At 40.7% G+C, this 21,398-nt stretch overlaps 1 protein-coding gene across 1 annotated transcript in view; it reads left to right on the top strand.

Annotated features, from left to right (window-relative positions):
- VSIG1 (V-set and immunoglobulin domain containing 1) overlaps positions 1–21,028 on the top strand; it is a 50,283-nt gene extending 29,255 nt beyond the window's left edge. The window contains exons 4-7 of the mRNA XM_063432128.1: positions 3,998–4,153; positions 4,689–4,808; positions 17,717–17,849; positions 19,694–21,028. Coding sequence (XP_063288198.1) covers positions 3,998–4,153; positions 4,689–4,808; positions 17,717–17,849; positions 19,694–19,862 — 578 coding nt within the window. The 3' untranslated portion in view covers positions 19,863–21,028. The remainder of the gene's footprint in view (positions 1–3,997; positions 4,154–4,688; positions 4,809–17,716; positions 17,850–19,693) is intronic.
- The last annotated feature ends 370 nt before the right edge of the window (positions 21,029–21,398 follow it).

Here is a 21,398-nt window from a genome sequence, read left to right as displayed (position 1 = left end):
AGAATCCATAATCAAAATGGGCAAAAGAAGGACAAAAAACACAATAAAAGTTATAAAAGAAAAAGCCCTGCAAAGAGGGGCAAATCACCTAAATACCATTGGATCAGTTTGTTTGGATGAGTTTCAAGCAGCCACAGAAGTCCCTGTAGGTGGTACTCTATGTGAATGTTCCCAGTACAGGACACAGTACGTGGATTTAACAATGTGTATTGCATCCCCTGGAGTGGATATACAGTGTATATACTTTGGTTTGTTAGGTAACATTATATTTTCATGTTATTATTTCTGCAAAAATTACCTAATAGTCAAAGAGTATGCTATGTCTATTGACCACAAAAATATTCCGTCTAGTTATTCGATTAAACTATAGTCACTAGAACCACATCAGCTTATTGTAGTTGTCCTGGTGAGTATAGTATGACAATGCAGGCTTTGCAATGTAAACACTACCTCTTCAGAGAAAAGGCAATATTCCACCTATAATGACAGTCACTCAGATGGCCACTAGAGGTGCTTCCTAGTCCAGTCCTGCACAGCGTGCAGTACTAGCATTTAGTGTCTCCACCCTCTGCATGGAGACACTGAATGTTCCCTATAATGTTCCCTATAGAGATGCATTGATTCAATGCATCTCGATGCGGAGATGCTGATTGGCGCAGCACAGCATTTTGCTGTGCATGCGCAATAGCCTCCCAATGTTTTCCTCTACATGGAGACACTGGACTAGGAAACTGACCTTGACTGCCACTAGAGGTGTTACTAGGCAACAATGTAAACACTGCCTTTTCCCTAAAAAAATTCCTGCAGGGACAGGCTATAGACACCAGAACTACTACATTAAGCTGTAGTGGTTCTGGTGAATATTTATTTGTCTTTTCATGTATTATTTTTATTGCGTTAATATTTCCCTTCTTCAGTTTTGATTATGGGTTCTTCTGGCTGGTCACGTGATCACCTAGAAAATCACCTAAAGATTATGTGACATAACTGTTAACCAATGGAAATTATGTGTGAGGATTTATAGCCAAGTGTTTTTATTTTGATGGCATACATGAGTAAGGTCATAATGGCCAAAAAGTTGTGACCTTTTGATTTTGATAGAAAACTAAAAACAAGTGAAAATGGGACCTAGATAAAATGTAACTTAGAAATGTTAAAAATAAAAAGCTGCACACTATAAAGGTGAAATAGCTAAAAAAACAAACAAAAAAACACACTCTAAAAGCAAATATATATATATATACTATATATCTAGCTGCGCTGTGTCTTTTAGACAATAAAAATATTTTAAAGTGCATACAAATTATATAAAGTGCTATTAATAAAGTGCACTATGAAATAAATTGCATAAAATAATATGTGCAATATTTCACTTGTGCAAATAAGCTTGTGCAAATTGTGACAAAGTGATTTTGATTGTGTCCTGTGCCATATGTGGCTTTGATAAAGATGACGTTTTATTTCAACGCTTCCAATGTGAGGCCCGTTTGTCCCTTTTATTAAACTTAAACTGAGTCAGTCCAGTTTCTGCATTCAGGGCTTTAGCAGAGCCTAAAACCTGCTGTTAAAGGATATCGCTTGCAAAGCTTGTTATCAGTTACACCAGAAAGCTACCTTTGTTTAACATAGCTTCCCGCCTTTCCATATCTCACCTTAATAATAGTAGAGATTGCCTGGTACTAGCTGTTTGCGTTGCTGGGTAGAAACTGATCAAATTAGATAAATGAATAGTAAGCCTTATAATATGAGCAAAATAAAAAAACAAACAAAAAAAACCCACTGAGATAAAAGATCACAAAGCAATGGAAAGCAGGTACAGTCAAGAAATAAGGAAATACCATGTCAGCTAAACCTCTACTGCTCCAATCTCATCTATACACAAACTAAACATTTGATTGTTTTTGGTTTTTGTTTAATCAAGCTTTACATTTTTCTCGTAGAGAGAGAAAAATGGATAAGAGAAGAAGGAAGGGGTGGGGGGATTTAAGTGTAAGAAAGAATAATAGTAGCACAATACTGATAGTAAATTGTATCTTAATGAATACAGTTGGGGGGTTTTAATTTTGTTTTCGAGATTCTCAAAAAGAACATCAAAAAGAGAGAAAGAAAAAATAGGAAAGACTAGTGCACTTTATATTGTACTGGCAATATATAGATAAGAGTATACACAGTGATGTCCCACTCACACTTTAAGGAGCTAACATTAGAGCAAGGACTCAATACCAGAGCCTCTGAATACTAGAGCACGTCCCTACTCAATAAATTGTAAGATTCCTTTCTATGAGCTTCTTATTACACTGACTTATACCAATGGAGCTGTGTTGACTATACCTGGCTAGGAGAACATTGACCCTTTTTTGGCCCCATACACATCCTTAGATGGGGCTTGTACTGTCCAAGTGCATGACAGCTTAAAGTGTGAGTTTGCCATCACTGTGTATCCTCTTATCTATTTATTGTCAATACAAACAAATTCCACTACTATTCCTATTTTTGTAATCTTTTTGAGGTTCACTGTTCCCAAAATTTATATATGTATGGATATTTGCACTACTATCCCTTCATTATCTTGGTTCCTCTAATTTATCGGTTTCTTGTGGAGTTCATGTCTAGATGCATCAGAGCTGTTTTGGCAGCATAAGGGGGACCTATACGATATAAGGCAGGTGGTTTTAATGTTGTGGCTAATCAGTCTTTATAGTAGATTTACTTTGAGAAGTATGGACTAGAGACTTATACTAATGTAATTTTACAGACTACTAGCAAAGTGTATTAAGAAAACTACTCAAGCATTCATCTATATCAAGCATGTCAAACTCGTGGCCCACAATGGACATTTTTGCGGCCCGGCAAACCGCGAATACATGCTTAGTGTTAAAGCAGAGTAGTAGGCACCTGCTTTCTCCACATTGCAGGTGCCTACTCTGCTAAAATTTACCCGGCCGGGGAGGAGAGTTCGCTGGAGGAGCTCAGTCTTCCTGCTCCTCACTGCTCCCTCCCTACGCCATCTGTAGTGATGCTGGGTGCCGGAATATGACTTCATATTTCGGCACCCAGCATCACTAAACTGCACGCATGATGGAGCAGTGAGCAGCAGGAAGGAGATCTCCAGATAGAAGATCCCCAATGGAACCCAGGGATAAACACAATGATGTGAGTGTGTGCAACAATGTGTAAATTTGTGTGTGTGTGTATGTCTGTCTGTCAGTGAATGTGTGTTTGTTAATGTGTGTGTCAGTGAGTGTGTGTGTGTCTGTCTGTTAGTGAGTGTGTGCTTCTGTCAGTGAGTATGTGTGTGTCAGTGAGTGAGTGTGTATGTGTGTGTCAATGAGTGTGTCAGTGAGTGTCTGTTTGTCTGTCAGTGTGTGTGTGTGTCTGTCAGTGTGTCTGTCAGCGAGTGTGTGTGTGACAGTGAGTGTGTGTGTTTCGGTCAGTGTTGCGATGGCCGCGGCTGTACAGTTGAGGTCCTGAAGGTGCACGGAGGCGAGGTGCACAGAGGCACGCAACGCCACGTCACATTCCAACATGACGTCGACGTGCTCCACCTTTACAGGGTTTCAAGAAGTAGCGAGAGGATCCCCCTTGGCACAGTGTGCGGATGGTGCCATTTGGGGTATACCAGAGGCTAGACTCCGGAGTTGCAAACTGGCAGCGGCAATGTGAGTGGAGTCTGCTTGTTGGCTAGAGAGGGATGCTGGGATTTAGTAGAGGGGGGGGGGGAGACTGGGATTTAGTAGATGGTGTGCTGTGATTTAGTAGAGGGGGATGCTGTTTTTTGTTTTTTATACTGTACTTTTTTCAGCCCACATAAACTTAAACCATGTTTAATTGGCCTGTGCTAGACTTTGAGTTTGACATGCTTGATCTATATTGTTGCAGTGACAACTTTGTCTACTTCTATATACATTTTTGGTAGTATTTTACCAGTACAACATTGTCCCATATATTTGTCTAACCTGTTTAGTAATCAAATAATTCTTCTTTGATTGTTTCGCAGTTGCCCCTTCTGCTCCACACTGTTCTATGCGGGGGCCTATGGAGACTGGACACTACTTATCCCTTTATTGTTATTCCGAAGAGGGGATGCCTCGGCCAACGTACACTTGGAAAAGAGTAAAGAATGGAGAATTGACGCCAATACCTGTACAGACAAGTAAATGATGCCGCCTTGACAATAATATTAAAGAATAAAGATAAACTGTTCTCATTAAGCAAGTAATTAAAAGTCAGACATGCACCCTATTTGAAACACATATGGAAGCTATTAAAACATACATGATATTAGTAAAAAAAAATGTTTTTAATAATTTCAATGCTGGATATTTTACAAAAATAATAATAATAATAATAATAATAATAATCTCTTCTGCAGCTAAGACTGCAGAAATAAAATAATTTAACTCCTAAATGTTAGCGAATTGAGCAGAGATACTGCAGGGGCATGATCTATCAATGAAAGCCACTTCTTTAAGCTGGAGTGCTTTTGGTGCTTAGGCAACTCCTTGAAGGTTTAAGTAAGCTATAACACATCTTTCATGTAATTCGGAATGTTATAATGTTATATAAAGTTTGCATGATTTATATAAGATAAGGTGTTCAGACCTAAACATTTTTTCAACTAGCTTGGCAAATAATATAGTTTTTCATTTTATAGTCCAAGGTGATCTATTTGTTACTATCTTTCACAGATCAGAAGAAAGGTATCCTAATTATAGGAAATCTGACAACGTTTGATGATGGATACTACAGATGTACAGCCAGCAACAGCCTAGGAAATGCAACCTGTGAACTAGATCTACATACAGGAGGTAAGGTGCCTATTTATTTTACTTGGGATTCAATAGCAAACATAGAATATTTACTAAATATTATTAATTACTAAACTTTTTTTTTTTTTTTTTTAAGTGTTCTTCTTTTTAGACTACAATCCTAGTGTAATACAGATGTTACAGTTTTGGTAGCCGCAGATCATAAAAAGCATAACATAAATCCTTTCAATTGTGTATTGAACAAAAAAGTTTGACCATATAGAAAGGGGTTCCACCTGGCATGATTTCTCCAAAATAAGATGTGCCATTATTTCAGTGCCTTTGTATTTGTATTTAATATGGAATTGAGCTCTATGTCAAGATAACATTGTAATAGCTGCCCTCTACTGCCTTTGTTGTTTAGCATAAAGCCTTCAGCTTGGCACATCATATATTAATCCTTTAATGACTGTAGAACAAGCCATTACGTCCTGCAAAGCCTGAGCTTTAACAACGTCAAGATTATCTCCCTACTCACACCAGGGAAATGCAGTTTATCAGTCGGTACCTGTTGGGACCATATTTAGTGTTCCCAGACTGACAGATGAACTGTATGCAGTGCCCTTTAAATCCATTTAAATTGCAGCTGCTGAGACATGGCACTCAGCCGCAGTGATTCTTGGCTGCACACTCTCCAAGGGAGACACCCGGAGTTTGAAAAGACACTGACATGGTCTTCCTGCATTCCTCCATGCCCATTGTAATCAGTGCTGAACGTTGCTAATTGCCTGGCACAGCATGAGAGGAATATCTCTTTTGTGTGTGTGTGTGTTTGTGTCTGTATGTGTCTGTGTGAGTGTGTCTATCTGTCTGTATGTATGTGTGCCTGTCTGTATGTGTGCCTGTCTGTTTGTATGTGTCTTTGTATGTATGTTTTGTGTGTGTGTGTCTGTGTGTATGTGTGTGCCTGTCTGTTTTTTATGTATGTATGTGTGTCTTGTGTGTGTTTGTGTCTGTCTCTCTGTGTGTATGTGTCTGTGTGTCTGTCTGTGTACCTGTCTGTCTGTTCATTTGTATGTATGTGTCAGTCTGTTTGTATGTGTCTTTGTATGTATGTTTGTGTTGTGTGTGTGTGTCTGTATGTATGTATGCGTGTGTGCCTGTCTGTTTTTATGTATGTATGTGTCTTTGTATGTATGTGTGACTTGTGTGAGTGTGTATGTGTGTATCTGTATGTATGTGTGCCTGTATGTATGTGTCGTGTGTGTATGTATGTGTCTGTATGTATCTGTCTGTATGTATGTGTGTGTCTTTTTATGTATGTGTGTGTGTGGGTGTCGGGGGAGGGTAGTTAGAGGGAGGGGGACCCATGGATCAGTTTTGCACCGGGACCCATTGGGTTATGTGTACACCACTGCATATGAGTCATAATAATCAGGACTGATATGTGAACCGATTGCAAGTTATTTTTCCTTAGTTGCACTTGATAAATATTAATCATTTTATAATTTTTTTCAAAAATATTTTTTAGTCTTAATGTTGTGTAAATATGTAGGACATTAAAAGAAAGCTCCTTTTGTCCTTTAGAAATCAATATATGATATGTTTGGGTGATCTTAAAGAGAAACCCTTAAATAATGGTTTAATAATCACACAGCACAAATTCTAGGTTTTTTATTTTTTGTTCATTACTTGGATAGTTGCCTCCGTCCTTAAGGAGTTAGGGATTGTCACAAGCGTGGACTATAGGCCCAGCCGAGACAGTGGGGAGAGTGTGGAAGTGACAGGGTTAATGACACCAGACCCCTGGTTACCTGTTGCTAGTCCCAGCAACCACTCAATTAACCCCTGCAATCCCTTCTACACTAACCCCCTAGTACACACTTTACGTACTTCCACCACCAAGACTTTTAAACCCGGGCGTTTTAGGTTACCCCACACACAGGAGAATTATAGAATCACAGTTCTACTTTTACTGATCAAACACTTAGAATTAACCCTTTTTGGTAACGTGTTTACCTGAGCTTTCCTCTGGAGAATGAAGCTTTTATAGAACAGAGACACAAGCTGATTAAGTAAATATTTAATCTGACAATAAAAGATTCACAGTGCTGAGTACAAAATACAGAAATAAATGACATACAGATAACAAATTGCAAAACAGTACATAAAATAAAATAGGAGAAAACACAAGAAATTCCTTACATATATTTACCCCATATAAAATTATTGTGGGAGTCTTAGATGGTATTGATCTCCTAGAAGTTACTGACAAAAGAAAAATGAAACTGACCTCCCTGGATAGTCCAGCACCCTCATTTTATATCTAAACTAGTTGTTTCTCCGTGGGCAGACCCCTGGGGGGGGGATCAGAGGGGGTTGGTCTGGCAGTCTATTGCCCACTCTATGAAATTCCTTGTGTCCAGCTCTGGTGATGGCTATCTAGATGTTTTATGGTCTAGGCCTGGTGCAAGATCAAAGACCACAATAAATGTCATCCCAAGGTTTACAAAAAAAAACAACTCTTAACATATATAAACACACATCAAACAAGAACTCATGCTTTTGGCATGACAGGGATGTTGTCTACTAAGATACTAAATATTTGCAGACATTTTTCTCCATTGGTTCGTTTCTCTTCCTCTTTTCCTTTCCTAATTTGGGTTTGCTATTTTTAATTTCTTTAAAAAATAAGATATTTTGTATTTCCTCTTCCCACAACTTTCTTGTAAATTGATCATATCAATATTTCCATGGATAATATTGGGTTCGCAATCTCTGCTTCTTTCTCATATGTACACATTTTCTTTTAGTTTCATTTGAGAAGTTCCTTAAAATGCGGCATATCGAGAAACAACATTATGGTATTTATAGTTGTTGTAACTCTGGACAGAATCTGCCTCTGTAGCAAAGTTAGCTACTTAATCTTGCTTAAGCTTATTATCAGAAAGCAACTACAGTCTGTGTGCACCTGGACAGGCCTATTTTACTTTGCAATGGTCAATTTGTTTCAGTAAAATAGCCACACAATTTTCATCATATTTCTAGGGCTGAAAGGATATATGGGGTTCATTGCCCTGTAAAAAACTCTTAACAAATATAGAGTAGAGGTTCCCAAGCTTTGCTCTTTGCAACCACAAATAGCCCTAAATGTGACCATCCTTATGCCCTCCAGACATGATTTCCAGTGTCATCCTTTCTGCATCATTTGTTTCCATTTTGTTGCCCTGCTTCCAGCCCTCGTCTACAATATGGTGAATGACAATGGGCACTGTCAGTGAGCTTCCTTTTCATGCCTTAGGTCATCATTCTACTTTCTGGCATCACTGAAACAGCACCAGTAACCAATTGTGTAAATCCCTATATCATATGCTTTCTTTAGTTCCAAGCTTAACTAGTGTATCACAACTTTTTTTGCACCGTAACTACGGGTTTATTTTCTTCTGCTCCTTGTAGGCCAGTAATACCTTTTTGTATTTGTGCCTTACTTTTCTATGGTTTTCTATCCAGATCAATACTATTACTATTACTATGTGTGTTTGAAACCTTGCCATTCCTGACACCTCATCCTTAAAGGACCACTATAGTGCCAGAAAAACATACTAGTTTTCCTGGCACTATAGTGCTCTGAGGGTGCCCCCACCCAAATACCTATTATTATTATTATTATTATTTTACTTTGGATGGCCTTCTGAATTGAATTAGCCATCACCCACCAAAACTGAAGGCCGAAATGCCTGTCGGCCAACATCTGCGCTTATTGTTCTTCCCTGGATGATTTTAAAATCAAGGCCTCCGAAATTTTTTAGGCAAAAAGGTTACCCTAATCGGGTTCTAAAAAGGGCTTATGCCAGAGCAATCGATTCCGACAGAGATACCCTACTTAGCTATCACATAAGGGACATAGGACCTCCCACGATGCGATGCATAGCATATTATGATGCAGGCTGGTCCAATATGATGAATAAACGTAAAAGATTTTGGCAAATACTCACTTCGGATCTCCATTTTAAGAAGGTTATTACACCATTCCCCTCAGTGATAGCACGCAGGGGCAGAAATTTGAAAGGCATGCTAGTCCTTAGCTAATTGGCCTTACCTCACCGGCTGGGTGCGTCTTCACTATGATTTTGAGATGTTGAATATGTGACGACATGACGACATAACACTCCACCTCTCGGGACCTCCCAAATTGAACAGCTGATGGCCATGTCTCATCAGCAATAGGTATTTAAAAGGAACAAAAAGCTACTCATGTTCACAAGCTCTTGATGCACTCTTTGAACACGCCGTAACGCGTATCAAGCGTTTCCTTTTTCTTTAATCACTGCACTTGGTAGCACTTTTTTATCTTTTTTACCACTATGGTTATTGATTTTTAGGGGTTTCTTTATTTATTTATAACTTTAGTAGGGAGAGTTGGTTCATTTAGACACTAGTGGTCAGAGCTCGGTGTTGAGGTAACACATAGGGTGAACTGAGATTTTTTTCTTTGAGGCTTTTAGACCAGATTATCTGGTCCCTTGTTCTCTGTGGACCATGTGCCTTTTCTCTCTCCCTAACCTTGTTTACACAACCTTCCCGTCAGTCAGACACTAGGGGAACTGGAACTTAGATGCTATTTAGTACTCCAGTTAATGGATCCCCTGGGCACCGTTTAGTAGATCTCCCTTTTTTCAAGTTATACTTTTTGTTTGCACATCCTTTTTTATCCTTAGATTGATTAAAGGTAGGGCCCCCCTTCCACATTTCACATACCAGTGGAACTCTCCTGATGTTAGTTTCCCCTTGTGGGATTCTATACATCACTTTCTCCTATTTCCTGCATATTTTGGAGGGTTACCCCCTTTATTGGAGCTCCCTATTAGATGGTTACAGTGGTGCAGCTCACAAGCCCTTGACTTGTATCTGGGCTCCTGACCTGCAACTTGTTTACTTTATTTCTCCATTTTGCGTTGTATGAAAACTTGTTCGCCATTATCCTAACCTAACCCAATTCCCTGATATTCTATCTATCCTCATCCACTGATCTTTGTTAAGTACAGACATCTTAATGACCAGTAATAATCCATTTCACCACTCATTTCTGCACCGCAAGATCCTCCTGTCTTATTTAACCTACGAGACCTACATAAGAGTTTGACTTCACTGTAGCCTAATCAAGCCATCAGGTTTCAATTAATCCGATGTATCTGTACATGTTCTAGCAGCTACATGAAGTTGAGGTTAAGGCTCAGTGGGTTGTCTGTGACATGTTGGTGGGGTTGGGGACTACACAGTCTAAACATTTTTGTGGTGATTAAAACAATTTGTGAGGTCTTCCCCTTAATCTTTAATGATGGAACCACAACGAAAAGACATGCAAACAAACTATCCTATAAAAGCATGCTTTTAATGCAAACACTAAAAATGGAGTTTATGAATATATATGATAGGAGGTTTGTCTAATGCAGCTACCTCTTCTTATTCCTCCAGGCCTCAGCAGAATTCCAAGACAAACCAGCAACAAACACCACAACAACAGAAAAGGGAGGTATCAGAAAACCCACAGGGTTCCCAGCCACATCCCTTGAAAAAAAAGGGTGTATTCAAAGTGCCATGCAAGAACACAACTTAGACCTAGGGAGTTGGGGAGGAAATAACTAGTAAAGAGTATAACATTTGCGATGCTTAGGGTCACTGGAAACGACACTGCCCACTAGGAGTTTAATTTATGATAAATGGTGGAGGATTGTCCTGTCTTGTACATTTGTTAATTTGCTTTCAGTTTGAATTAGAGGCTCACACAAGTACAGGCTAAAGAGTTTGTGGTCTCTCCATAGCACTATTTGCCTTTTCTGGTAGATAGCATCGCTGATCATCGGAGTGACTAACAGTGCTAATGGAGGTGGTGTATCTTGCTCAGGTCCACATTCATTAGAGCTTAAACCTGAAAGGGTTCTCAGAAGGGTTGGAGTATACAAAACACTTTGCCTTGCATAACTGCGTAATCTACCTGTATCCGTTCTGTACAGCAGTTACCGGAAGTCAGTTTGAGATGCTGACCATCATGGAAGCATATTACCTTCAAACTCCTAATGATTTTATCTACAAATGGATTAGTAAAAGTCTCACCTGAGTATAAAATAGCATTGCCCTATATGCAATAATATATGTGACTGAAGTCACAAAGTCAGCCAGGCAAGGTCGGAACTCAAGTTTAGTGCATATCAGAGAGGTTGAACTCTTAAGTAATTTAGAATTTAGCCTCCATGGAAATGCAATGTTCCTCTTGATCCCCTGTTGCAAAGGATGAATATCATTATGGCTGGTGCTGTGGAACCTTCTGTCAACAGTATAAAGAGCTTGATTTGTAGTAGTTTAATACTTCAACTAGATCAGTGACCACTTCAACTATATCTGAAGCACTGATATAGTTCGCCTTTAGAGTGGTGTTTTCCATGCAACCATTTCATATCTCATTTACCACTACAACAAGTCACTTTGACCTATTTCATACCCATTCTATACATTAAGCCACATTTTCCATACATCACCTCTGATTCCACATTTTACTCACCACATGACATTTTCCAGCCCCCCTTACCATAATTTGCTTCTCTTCTCATAAGTAATCTTGTGTAATCGTGTATTATTCCATACAGGGCTGGCCTTAGACCTTTAGGCTCCCTGTGCAAAATATTTTCACAGCGCCCCCTGGGCACATCCCTCTCTGGCCACTTCCTGTTCTCTGAGTCTAGTGCCAGTGTGTTTGTAGTGTCAGTGTTTGTGATTTTAGAGTACGTCTACGTTGTATTAGGTGAGTACCTGTGGGGAATGTCGGTTTCTGTGTGTAAAAATATAGAAGAAAAGTTAGCCGATGCCCTGGCTAGGCTTCTTTATTACATACGTGTGTTGTCCATTGCGGTGAGCCCTGCCGTTTGTCAAGAGCGAGGTACTCCCCATGCCCCAGGCCTGTTCCAGAGCCTGTACCTTGTTGCCACAAACTTGTGTTTTCTTTGAGTCCAAGTATTTCCCAGCCGGGAGTTTGCAGGGAGCTGTACCAAGTTGGTTTCGGCTTGTTGTTCTCTCCTGCATGTGTGGTCTGTGCTTCGGGGGTGGTCCCAGGGTGGCTCTAGGCCCAGAAAGGCGTAAGGTGGCATGGTGTGCCTTTGATGCGGTCGGGTTGTCTTTGGGGGGTCTCTCGTGCTTCATCTCTCTTAGTGTCTGTTTTCTCACCCGTGGTGGCGCCACAGGGTGCGCTCGGTTCATCCGCTCCATTAGGTCGGCCCAGAATTTTTCGAAGGCTGCATCCAGTCTTGCTTCAAAGTGATTAAGTGAGTCAGGAAGGCTATCGTGATTTTGCACCCATGCTTGTGTCGCTGGCGCGTCTGCCATCTTGGGTGCCACTGCGAGGCATTCTGCTTGTCGTGTGGGCAGCTCACAACGACCTGGGAGGGCCTTAGTGTGTGGCCCAGCGGGGACCGGGATGACCCCCACCGGCCCAGAGGGGGGGAAAGCGAGACCAAGGCTGCTTGCAAGTCGGGTAGTGGGCAGGAGACCGGTCGCACCTCTCGCCTGGTTTCTGTTGGTAGGCCGCAAGGCGCCCCCTTCACCACGGGTGTGTTTCGCCATCGGGTTTTTACAGCAGTGTATTGCCTGCGTGTTTCCGAGTCGAGGTATGACCTTGATGGGTGAAATTTTGGGGCACATTGTTGTTTTTTGGCGTAGATATGCTTTAGGGTTGAGGAGCTTCCTCACCCTGCGTCCTGTTCAGTCAGCAGCCAGGCCCCGCCCCCACACTTGTCTATTTTAATCCATCTATCTCCTGCTTGTCTATTAACCATCCATCCCTCACTGGTGTCTCTCACCTAGCCTTTGCTATAACTGTCACTCATGCTCATCACTCTTTCCCTCATACTGTGCTTTCATCTCACCCAAAATGTGTCCATATTATTAACTTACCATTTTGTGCTGGACAGGAGTTTTAGGTGTTAATCTTAAGCTCGCAGAGCTGCTCAGTGGCAGGCAGCCATTCGCTATGTGGGAGTCGAGAGCATAACTCCGCCTCCCATGACTCACTGAAACTCCTGCAGGCAGTGTGAAGTCAGAAATCCCACGTGTGCACTCTCGGTCTCTGACTCTAACAGCAAGGAAGACACTGCAGGGAGAGCTCAGCTAGTCTTCCATCTCCAAGGTGAGAGGAGAGTCCTGGCACCTTGCAATCTCTAAAACAGCCTGCCTGTCAGTAGAACTTGCAAGCTGTGTCGGCCCCATGGCGCCCCTGTTGCCATGCTGCCCTGTGCGGCCGCACATCTCGCACACCCCTAAGGCCGGCCCTGATTCCATATTTCTTTTGAAATACAGTTGCAATCAACATTATTCAACACCATGGAAAATCAGGTTTATTGGGAAAGTTTACAGATTTTCAGCTGTTTACAATGAACAAATCAAACAAAAGCAATTGAAATAGCTCAAAACAACAAATGCTTCAAATGGTTTCCCCAAATTCAACTGATAATGCAACTTATAGTGACCTCTCCAGTCTCAAAATTATTCAACCCCTTCATGGGAAGCATCTTTGGTACTTAGTAGAGCAGCCTTGTGCTGTTTTGACCTGCTGCAAATTAGATGGATTGCCACACACCAGCTTCTGGCAGCATTCCTGAGGAATCTTAGTCCATTGCTCGTAAGCTATGGCCTCCAGTTCAGTAATATTCTTGGGTTTGCCTGGCACAACTGCCTTCTTTAAATCCCACCAGAGATTTTCTATGGGGTTCAAGTCAAGTGACTATAATGGCTACTGAAGAATTTTCCAGGGTATCTTCTGCAAACACGCCTTGGTGGAATTTGAGGTATGATTAGATCATTGCCTTGTTTAAAGGTCCAATAACGCCCAACCTTCAGCTTCTTCACAGACGATATGACGTTGTCTCCTAGGATTTCTTGATACTTCAATTAATCCATCTTGCCTTCCACATGCTGCAGGTTTCCAGTGCCATAGGATGCAAAGCAGCCCCAGTGCATCACCCAGCAGCCACCATGCTTAACTGCAGGCAGAGTGTTCTTTTCCGTGTATGCTTCAATCTTTTTTGTCAGCTCTCATGTACTTATCTTGGCAATCCGCTCCGGTCAGCTGTTCCTATGAACCGGCGGATCGCTGCTCCCTTATTGCCTGCTGTCTCAGACAGACTCCTGGACGTGGCCATTGTGTGCCCGCCCCTTTTTATGATGCAGCACATACAAGCCGTCGTCATGACGTCATTAAAGCTCAGAACACTAGAGATCAACGTACACTCACGTTTTGGGGGTGGGGCTGGGCACAGTGCCCTGTTGTGATTCCTATTGTCACTAGCGCATTCTTTTTGTCCATTTTGTATATTTTTGTACTGACCCGGCTTGCTCTCGACTACTCTGTTTTCAGGCTCCCCTGACTCAGCTTTGTTTCTCATAATTGTTTATTTCTGGCTCCCCTGACTCGGCTTTGTCTCTCGTGTTTGTGTATTTCTGGTTTCCCTTGACCTTGGCTTGTTTTGCCGTTCCTTGAATTTTATTCTATTATCTGGCTATTCTAAGGACATTTTTAGGTCCTACTCAGGGACGTATTAGCCGCGAGGCAAACAAGGCATTTGCCTTGGGCGGCACTTTCCAGGGGGCGGTAAAAAAAGCCGCCCCCAAATGCCCAGGGCAAATGTCTTGTCAGCCTGGCGGCTAACTAAAAATCCGGTCGGGCAGGCGACGCTGGTAATCAGTGGTCGCTCGCCAGCGCCGCCCGCACAACGTCATCACTCTGCAGCGCGCGAGGGAGCTGAGCAGAGAGCTTACTAATAAGTGCTCCCTGGCCAGCGCCGCCCGCCCAGCAGCCCCACTGGACCAGCATTCCCGAAGGTAAGGAGACTGGGGGGATTGAATTTTAAAAAAAATGCGTGTGTTAATGTGTGTGTGTGTATGTGTGTTAGTGAGTTTGTGTGTGTGTCTGTTATTGAGTGTGTCTGTTAGTGAGTGTTTGTATCTGTTAGGGAGTGAGTGCGTGTCTGTTAGTGTGTGTGTGTGTTTGTGTGTGTGTGTGTGTTAGTGAGTGAGTGTGTGTGTGTCTGTTAGTGAGTGTGTGTGTGTCTGTTAGTGTGTGTGTGTGTGTGTCTGTAAGTGTGTGTGTGTCTGTTAGTGAGTGTGTGTGTCTGTTAGTGTGTGTGTGTGTCTGTTAGTGAGTGTGTGAATGTCAGGGACTGTGTCTGTTAGGGAGTGTGTTACTATGTGTGTGTCTGTTAGTTTGTGTGTGTCTGTTAGTGGGAGTGTATACGTGTCTGTTAGTGAATGTGTGTCTGTTAGCTAGTGTATGCGTGTCTGTCAGTGAATGTATGTGTGTGTATTTAGAAGGCGGGGTAGCGGAGGGGTGGTGGTGCGGGGGGGGGGGCGCCTGAGTTTTGTCATGCCTAGGGCAGCACAAAACATAGAAACATAGAAACATGGAATGTGACGGCAGATAAGAACCATGGCCCATCTAGTCTGCCCAATTTTCTAAATACTTTCATTAGTCTCTGGCTTTATCTTATAGTTAGGATAGCCTTATGCCTATCCCACGCATGCTTAAACTCCAGGATACACCACTGGTCCTACCACTACAGACCTTCTTTCTGTCCCTGTTTCCTTTGGTGGATTTTAACTCTGAATGTTGGGTTGTACATTACATTCTTCCTCCAGACATACCACTGATCCACTTGGCCGTAAAGTTCCAGTTTTGTTTCTTCACTCCACAGAACACAATCCCAAAGCTTCTGTGGCATTTTGATATGATTTTGAGCATATTAATGACAACTTTTCTTGTGGTTTTGAGTCAGTAGTGGTGTACATCTTGGAGTTCTAGTAAAACCTTATGCGTTTTGTACGCGTCTTACTGTGTTCACTGAAATCTCAGTGCCTGTTGCCACCAGGTATTGCTGCAGGTCTTGTGCAGTCACTGGGTTTTTCACAACCTGCCTTCTCAGAAATCTGGTTGCAGCCATTGATAGCTTCCTTTTTCTGCCCTGTCCAGTAAGAATAATCACTGGTCCTTCAACTTTGAACTTGTGAACTATGCTTCCAGCGATATCCTTAGGAACATTTAGTGCCTTTACTATCTCTTTGTATCCTTTTTGTGATGGGTGATAACCTCTTCTCTTAACTTTGTGGACCATTCTTTTGACTTATATTTCTAACATGCAGTCAAACATGACACTTCTTCTTGAGCTGGAGCAGGTATTTCAAGTGTCCCAGCTCAAGTACTGATGCGAATAATGAAGCCCATGATTAGTTGCATCAGGTGTGCTTGAGACAACACCTGTTTTGAATATTTGTGCTGTTGTTAGGGATTCTGTTCAGGGGATGAATAATTTTGAGACTGGAAAAGTCATTATAAGTTGCATTTTCAGTTGAATTTGGAGAAACCAATTGAAGCATTTGTTGTGTTCAGCTATTTCAATTGCTTTTGTTGGATTTTTTCATTACAAACAGCTGAAAGTCTGAAAATTTTGACACTAAACCTGATATTCAATATGGGTTGAATACTTTTGATTACAACTGTATTATTTTACCATTATATATATATATATTTGTTGCTTGTCAAATCTTCTGGTAACCGTGTGTGGTCCTTTAAGCATCATGTTGCCACCTCTTCCAGAATTTGCATTCTGATAAATATCTACTTCTGTCTCTTCTGCCATCACTTACATGGGTGTTAAAGAAAAACTCCAGTGCCAGGAAAACAATCCGTTTTCCTGGCACTGCAGGTTCCCTCTCCCTCCCACCCCCCAATCCCCCAGTTGCTGAAGGGGATTGACCCCTTCAGTCACTTACCTGTCCCTCGTCGCTGCCTCCTCCTCTGCACCGCTCCTCCTACTGACTCCGTCGGCCGGTGGTCGAGACTGATCCTGCCCACCGGCCGAGGAGACGCATGCGTATTAGGCCCCCCTATAGGAAAGCATTGAAAATGCTTTTCAATGCTTTCCTATGGGGAATTGAGCGACGATGGAGGTCCTCACACAGCGTGAGGATGTCCAGCGACGCTCTAGCACAGATAATCTGTGCCATGAGTCAGGAAGTCAGGAAGTGCCCTCTAGTGGCTGTCTAGTAGACAGCCACTAGAGGTGGAGTTAACCCTGCAAGGTAATTATTGCAGTTTATAAAAAAACTGCAATAATTACACTTGCAGGGTTAAGGGTAGTGGGAGTTGGCACCCAGACCACTCCAATGGGCAGAAGTGGTCTGGGTGCCTGGAGTGTCCCTTTAAGGGTTGGTGAATAAATATTTGGGGATCTCAAGGTCTTTTCAGGGAAATCGTGCATTGCTCTTCTGTTTCTTGTGGTGAAATTGGAGTTAATGTTATAAGCACGGTCTAACAAATATTCATGCCCCAATAATAATAAGGTGGGGTTCTCCTGCAACCTGATTCAAAATAATGTCCTCGCTAGCAATAAAGTCTGGTCTTAGGTCTCTCTCACTTTATGAAACTTTTGAGTTTTCGCTTATCTAATGCTCAGAGACCAGACAGTGCTCAATTTCCTGGTCATGTAGTGTAAATACACATAAACAACAGTGGGGGGCGCACTTTACATGCAATCCAAAGTAGTGTAAATAGTTGGATATATCAATGAAAATGTCAGAAAACCTACGACTAGGGAGAAAATCCCTGCTTATTTATCAAAAGGTCTAGCTACATAAGCAACCATTAAAAAAGCAGATCAGATTTCCTGAAAGGGTGGATTTAAATTGCCTCAGTTTGGCAAGCAATTTCTTTTTTTTTTTGTTTAATAAGCAACACACTAAAAATATCGTCAACTACCAAAGTTATTATCTGGCTAAAATACCACAAAATAGCATTTTATTAAATACTGGCAGATACGCATGACATGATATAAGGATTTTCTTTACAAATACCTCCTCCAGGATATTGGTAGATGGAGTCGTGTTTTGCGGTGCTAACATTTCTAGTTTATAACTTTTGTTTTAAACAGGTGAAGCCGGAATCATCGTAGGGGGCATTATTGGCGCAGTGCTGCTTGCAGCAATTATTTTTGCAGTTATCTTTTTCCTTGTTACAAAGAAGAAGAAGAACAAAAAACAATTGCCAGCAGCCAGTGAGATGAAGTAAGTCGTGGTTAATTTCTTTGACTTCTGCATTAAAAGTCGGAAATCACTCACAAACATAAACCAGTTAATATATACAGAAGTGCGGATAGAGGTGTTTTAACATTAACATTGACCCTGGCAGGTTTCTATTAACCTGCAAAATAGACAAAATAATGTTGGCACTTTCAGTTGAAATAAACTGAGTTAAATTTTGATTTAAAGGTCAGTGTAGCTGATCTGCAAGCATAGCTAACTTGGAGAATTTTTCAATTTCACCTATTTTGCCGTTTAAATAGAAATTCACTTTGATTTCCAAAAGATTCTCACTTAAGTGAATAACCTTGATTAAGTCTCCAACTCAAGTGACTCATAGGCACATATATAGAAACACAAATGTTCCTGCAGACAGATGTACATAGACAACTTGACCTACACATGTACAGACAAATAGGAGGTACAGACTATTCTTCTTATTAGCATTATTATAATGCCAACATTCTGCAACGCTTTACAATGATAGAAAGGTTAACGCCATGCTCAAACAAGCTTACAATCTGTGAGTATTTGGGGTGGATATGTATCGTTATTTGTCTTGCCCAAGGACGCTTACTGGTAAGGTGCTCTTGAAAATTTAGATCAAGAGGATAAAAGTAAGTTTAAAAAAAAAAAAAAAAGGATTCTTGAGATGATCCTCCAAAAATTCAGGTGCAAGACTTTCGTATATTAGAGGGACCGAGATAGAACATATTTATTAACAAGGTTACATATTGGGAAAATAAGAGGCTTTTAGGTAAACAGCAATACGTAAATTAAACCTAAAAACTTATAGGGAGTAACTTGAGGCACAACAAAGAAAAAATGGCTGCGCCACAAAGGTACAGGGATGACAATAAAGTGCTATTTGCAATAATATACACTAGGTGTGGGTAAATAAAATAGTCCAAAGCAATCTTAAAAATAGTCCAATATAGTCTATAAATAATTACGAGTACTCCTTTAAAACGAATTTTGCAGTGCAATAGGAATCTTGGGTAGGCAGTAGGTCCTTGCGTCAGCGAATATGATGGGTAAAAGATTTCTTAGTATAATCCACCCATATATGCAAAACAAGAAAACGAGAAATCCAAGTGCAATATGTCAACTAAAATGAGTAATATGTAATAGAACAACGGTAGCGTACTCACATTTGGTGGAGCTATGGCCAGCTCCAGTTTTGATAGTGTATAGTGGTATAATCCCCACTTACAGGATGTGTTGGTAAGTGTCCGTAGAAGATGGTGAATGTTGTGGGACCCACCATCTTCTACGGACACTCACCAACACATCCTGTAAGTGGGGATTATGCCAATCACACTGATGTACACTCCCCAAAAGTTTGGATGCTAAGGGTAGAAGAAAAATGGAACAGTAGTTGCATAAGAATCTTGAGTCAATGTTAGCCTTTTTTTAAGGTTTAAGTGATTGCTGTATACTTAAAAGGAGTGGGGAAGAGGGAAAGATCAATAAATGGCAAAGCAACTACACAGGACAGAAAACAAAAAAGAGATGTGAGGGAAAAAGGATCCCATGTGGTGTCTTACCATTTTCACACATACAGTAAGACAGACATAGAGACTGTACAGAGACAGACATAGAGACAGTAGCCTACAGAATCATACAAACACATATACAGCATTATGGGCACACATAAATATATATCAAAAAATGCAGACACAAAACTACCTGAACTATTAACCCTTTTAGAAACATACACACAGAGAGAAGCAAATGGTAAAAACTAAGCATAGCTATTCATAATCTAGTCTGTGCTCCTATTTTGAAATATAACTTGCAATCCTTGTGCCAATTTATTTCCCAAACAGGGCGGTACCTTCTGCTGAACCCCATGCATACCAAGCTGTACCGAATGTAGCACGTGACCCAGCCAGTGAAAACCTTGTAGAATCAGAGCCTTCTGGGACTATTGAATTCCATGACCATGCTGGAAATGTGGCGTCTGCTAATGGAGAAATGGAAAATCCCTCAGCGTAAACACCCAGAACACCGTTAAATAATAAATATCTGTATTTTTTTCCTTTTGGTTGAGCAGCGGTTCTAAATGTAAACAAGAGGGACTGGATACCCAACGTGTCTGGAAATGTAAATGTGGTTTAGCTCAAAAAGAAAAAAGAAAAAGTTGTTTTTATACATTTAGTACATTAGCGCATTTATATTATTCTTGTTTAGACTTTTTTTATGTAATGTTTATCAGCAGTGTTAAAACAGCAGCAATAAGTGTATTCTACGAAATCAAGTTATTGACATCACATTGGGATATTTTTCTTCTAGTTTTTTTAGTACGTTGCTGTGGCAGTGAATATTTACTATCTTACATGTCTATGAACTTTTATAGTTTACAATATGGATGCCAGAAGTAACGTTTATATACAAAATCTTACGACTTAGATGCCTCTAGCAGAGGGTTCTGGGAAATCGTCTTACTGCCAAACACTTTAAAAATGGTGCTGTTTTTCAATACTGCTGTTCCTTAGTGGGTTTATCTGCAGAAAATTTTCCAGTGGGACAAAGCTATAATTTGTATAGTCACTGTCACTCCTTTTCATTGTCACCCCAATTAATTCAGTGAAAAGGCAAATTGCAAGGAGGGAGCACTTGCCCTCTTCTGTGGACAGCCATGTTTGTTCACAAGTTTCTTCACAAACATACACACACTTAAAGGTTATTATTTTTTTCTTTTTATGTATTATGGTGTGAGTGGTGATTGTTGAAGACTTTGAATTGAAGTTGTTTAAACTATGAGTTAACCCCAATCAGGGAGTCAGAGTCTGGGTAATTATCAAATATTAGTCTTTTCATGGGGTTATTCACTAACGTGAGAATTGTTGGGGATTTAAAGTGAATTTCAAATTTAAAGCCAAAGTAGTTTAAATGAAAAGAATTATCTCAGTCAGCTATGATTCCCGCTCAGCCGCTTTGACCTTAAATTTGAAATTCTTTTTGAATTAAGAACAATTATAACTTTAGTGAGTAACCCTGCTTGTTTGTTTTTGTACATTCCCTAAAATTTATTTTCTTGGCTTTGGTAGCACCAATATTGTAGAAAGGCGACAAGCCTTGACTTAAAAAGCTTTCTAAATGGTTCAATACTGTAAGGAAAAAAATCCAAACAATTCATCTACAGAAATGACCATTAAGTTTGATGACACTGATTCTAACGGACCGTGATCATTTAGAAAGCTTAGCAATTCAAAGCTTTAGTAAAGCACTGAATTGTACAACAAATGGTGAATTCACAGAGTATCCAGAAAACTGAAGCACAAGACACAGCAACTTAAAATCTGTGTCGTCCTTAACATTTATTATAGAGGGACACTATAGACATCAAACCAACTTTAGCTTCATGAAGCAGTTTTGGTGTACAGATCATTTCCCTGCAGTCTCAATGCTCAATTTTCTGTCACTTAGGAGTTAAAACAGTATTGTTTCTGTTTATGCAGCCCTAGCCTAGCTGTGACTCACACAGGATGGATTAATAATGGGTTAATTTCAATCAGATGTTAACTTGCT

Source organism: Pelobates fuscus, chromosome 9, assembly GCF_036172605.1.
Source record: "Pelobates fuscus isolate aPelFus1 chromosome 9, aPelFus1.pri, whole genome shotgun sequence".
In the NCBI taxonomy this organism is placed as follows: domain Eukaryota; kingdom Metazoa; phylum Chordata; class Amphibia; order Anura; family Pelobatidae; genus Pelobates; species Pelobates fuscus.
The sequence above is the reverse complement of the archived record's forward strand: the minus strand, read 5'-3'. Positions and strand labels throughout refer to the sequence as shown.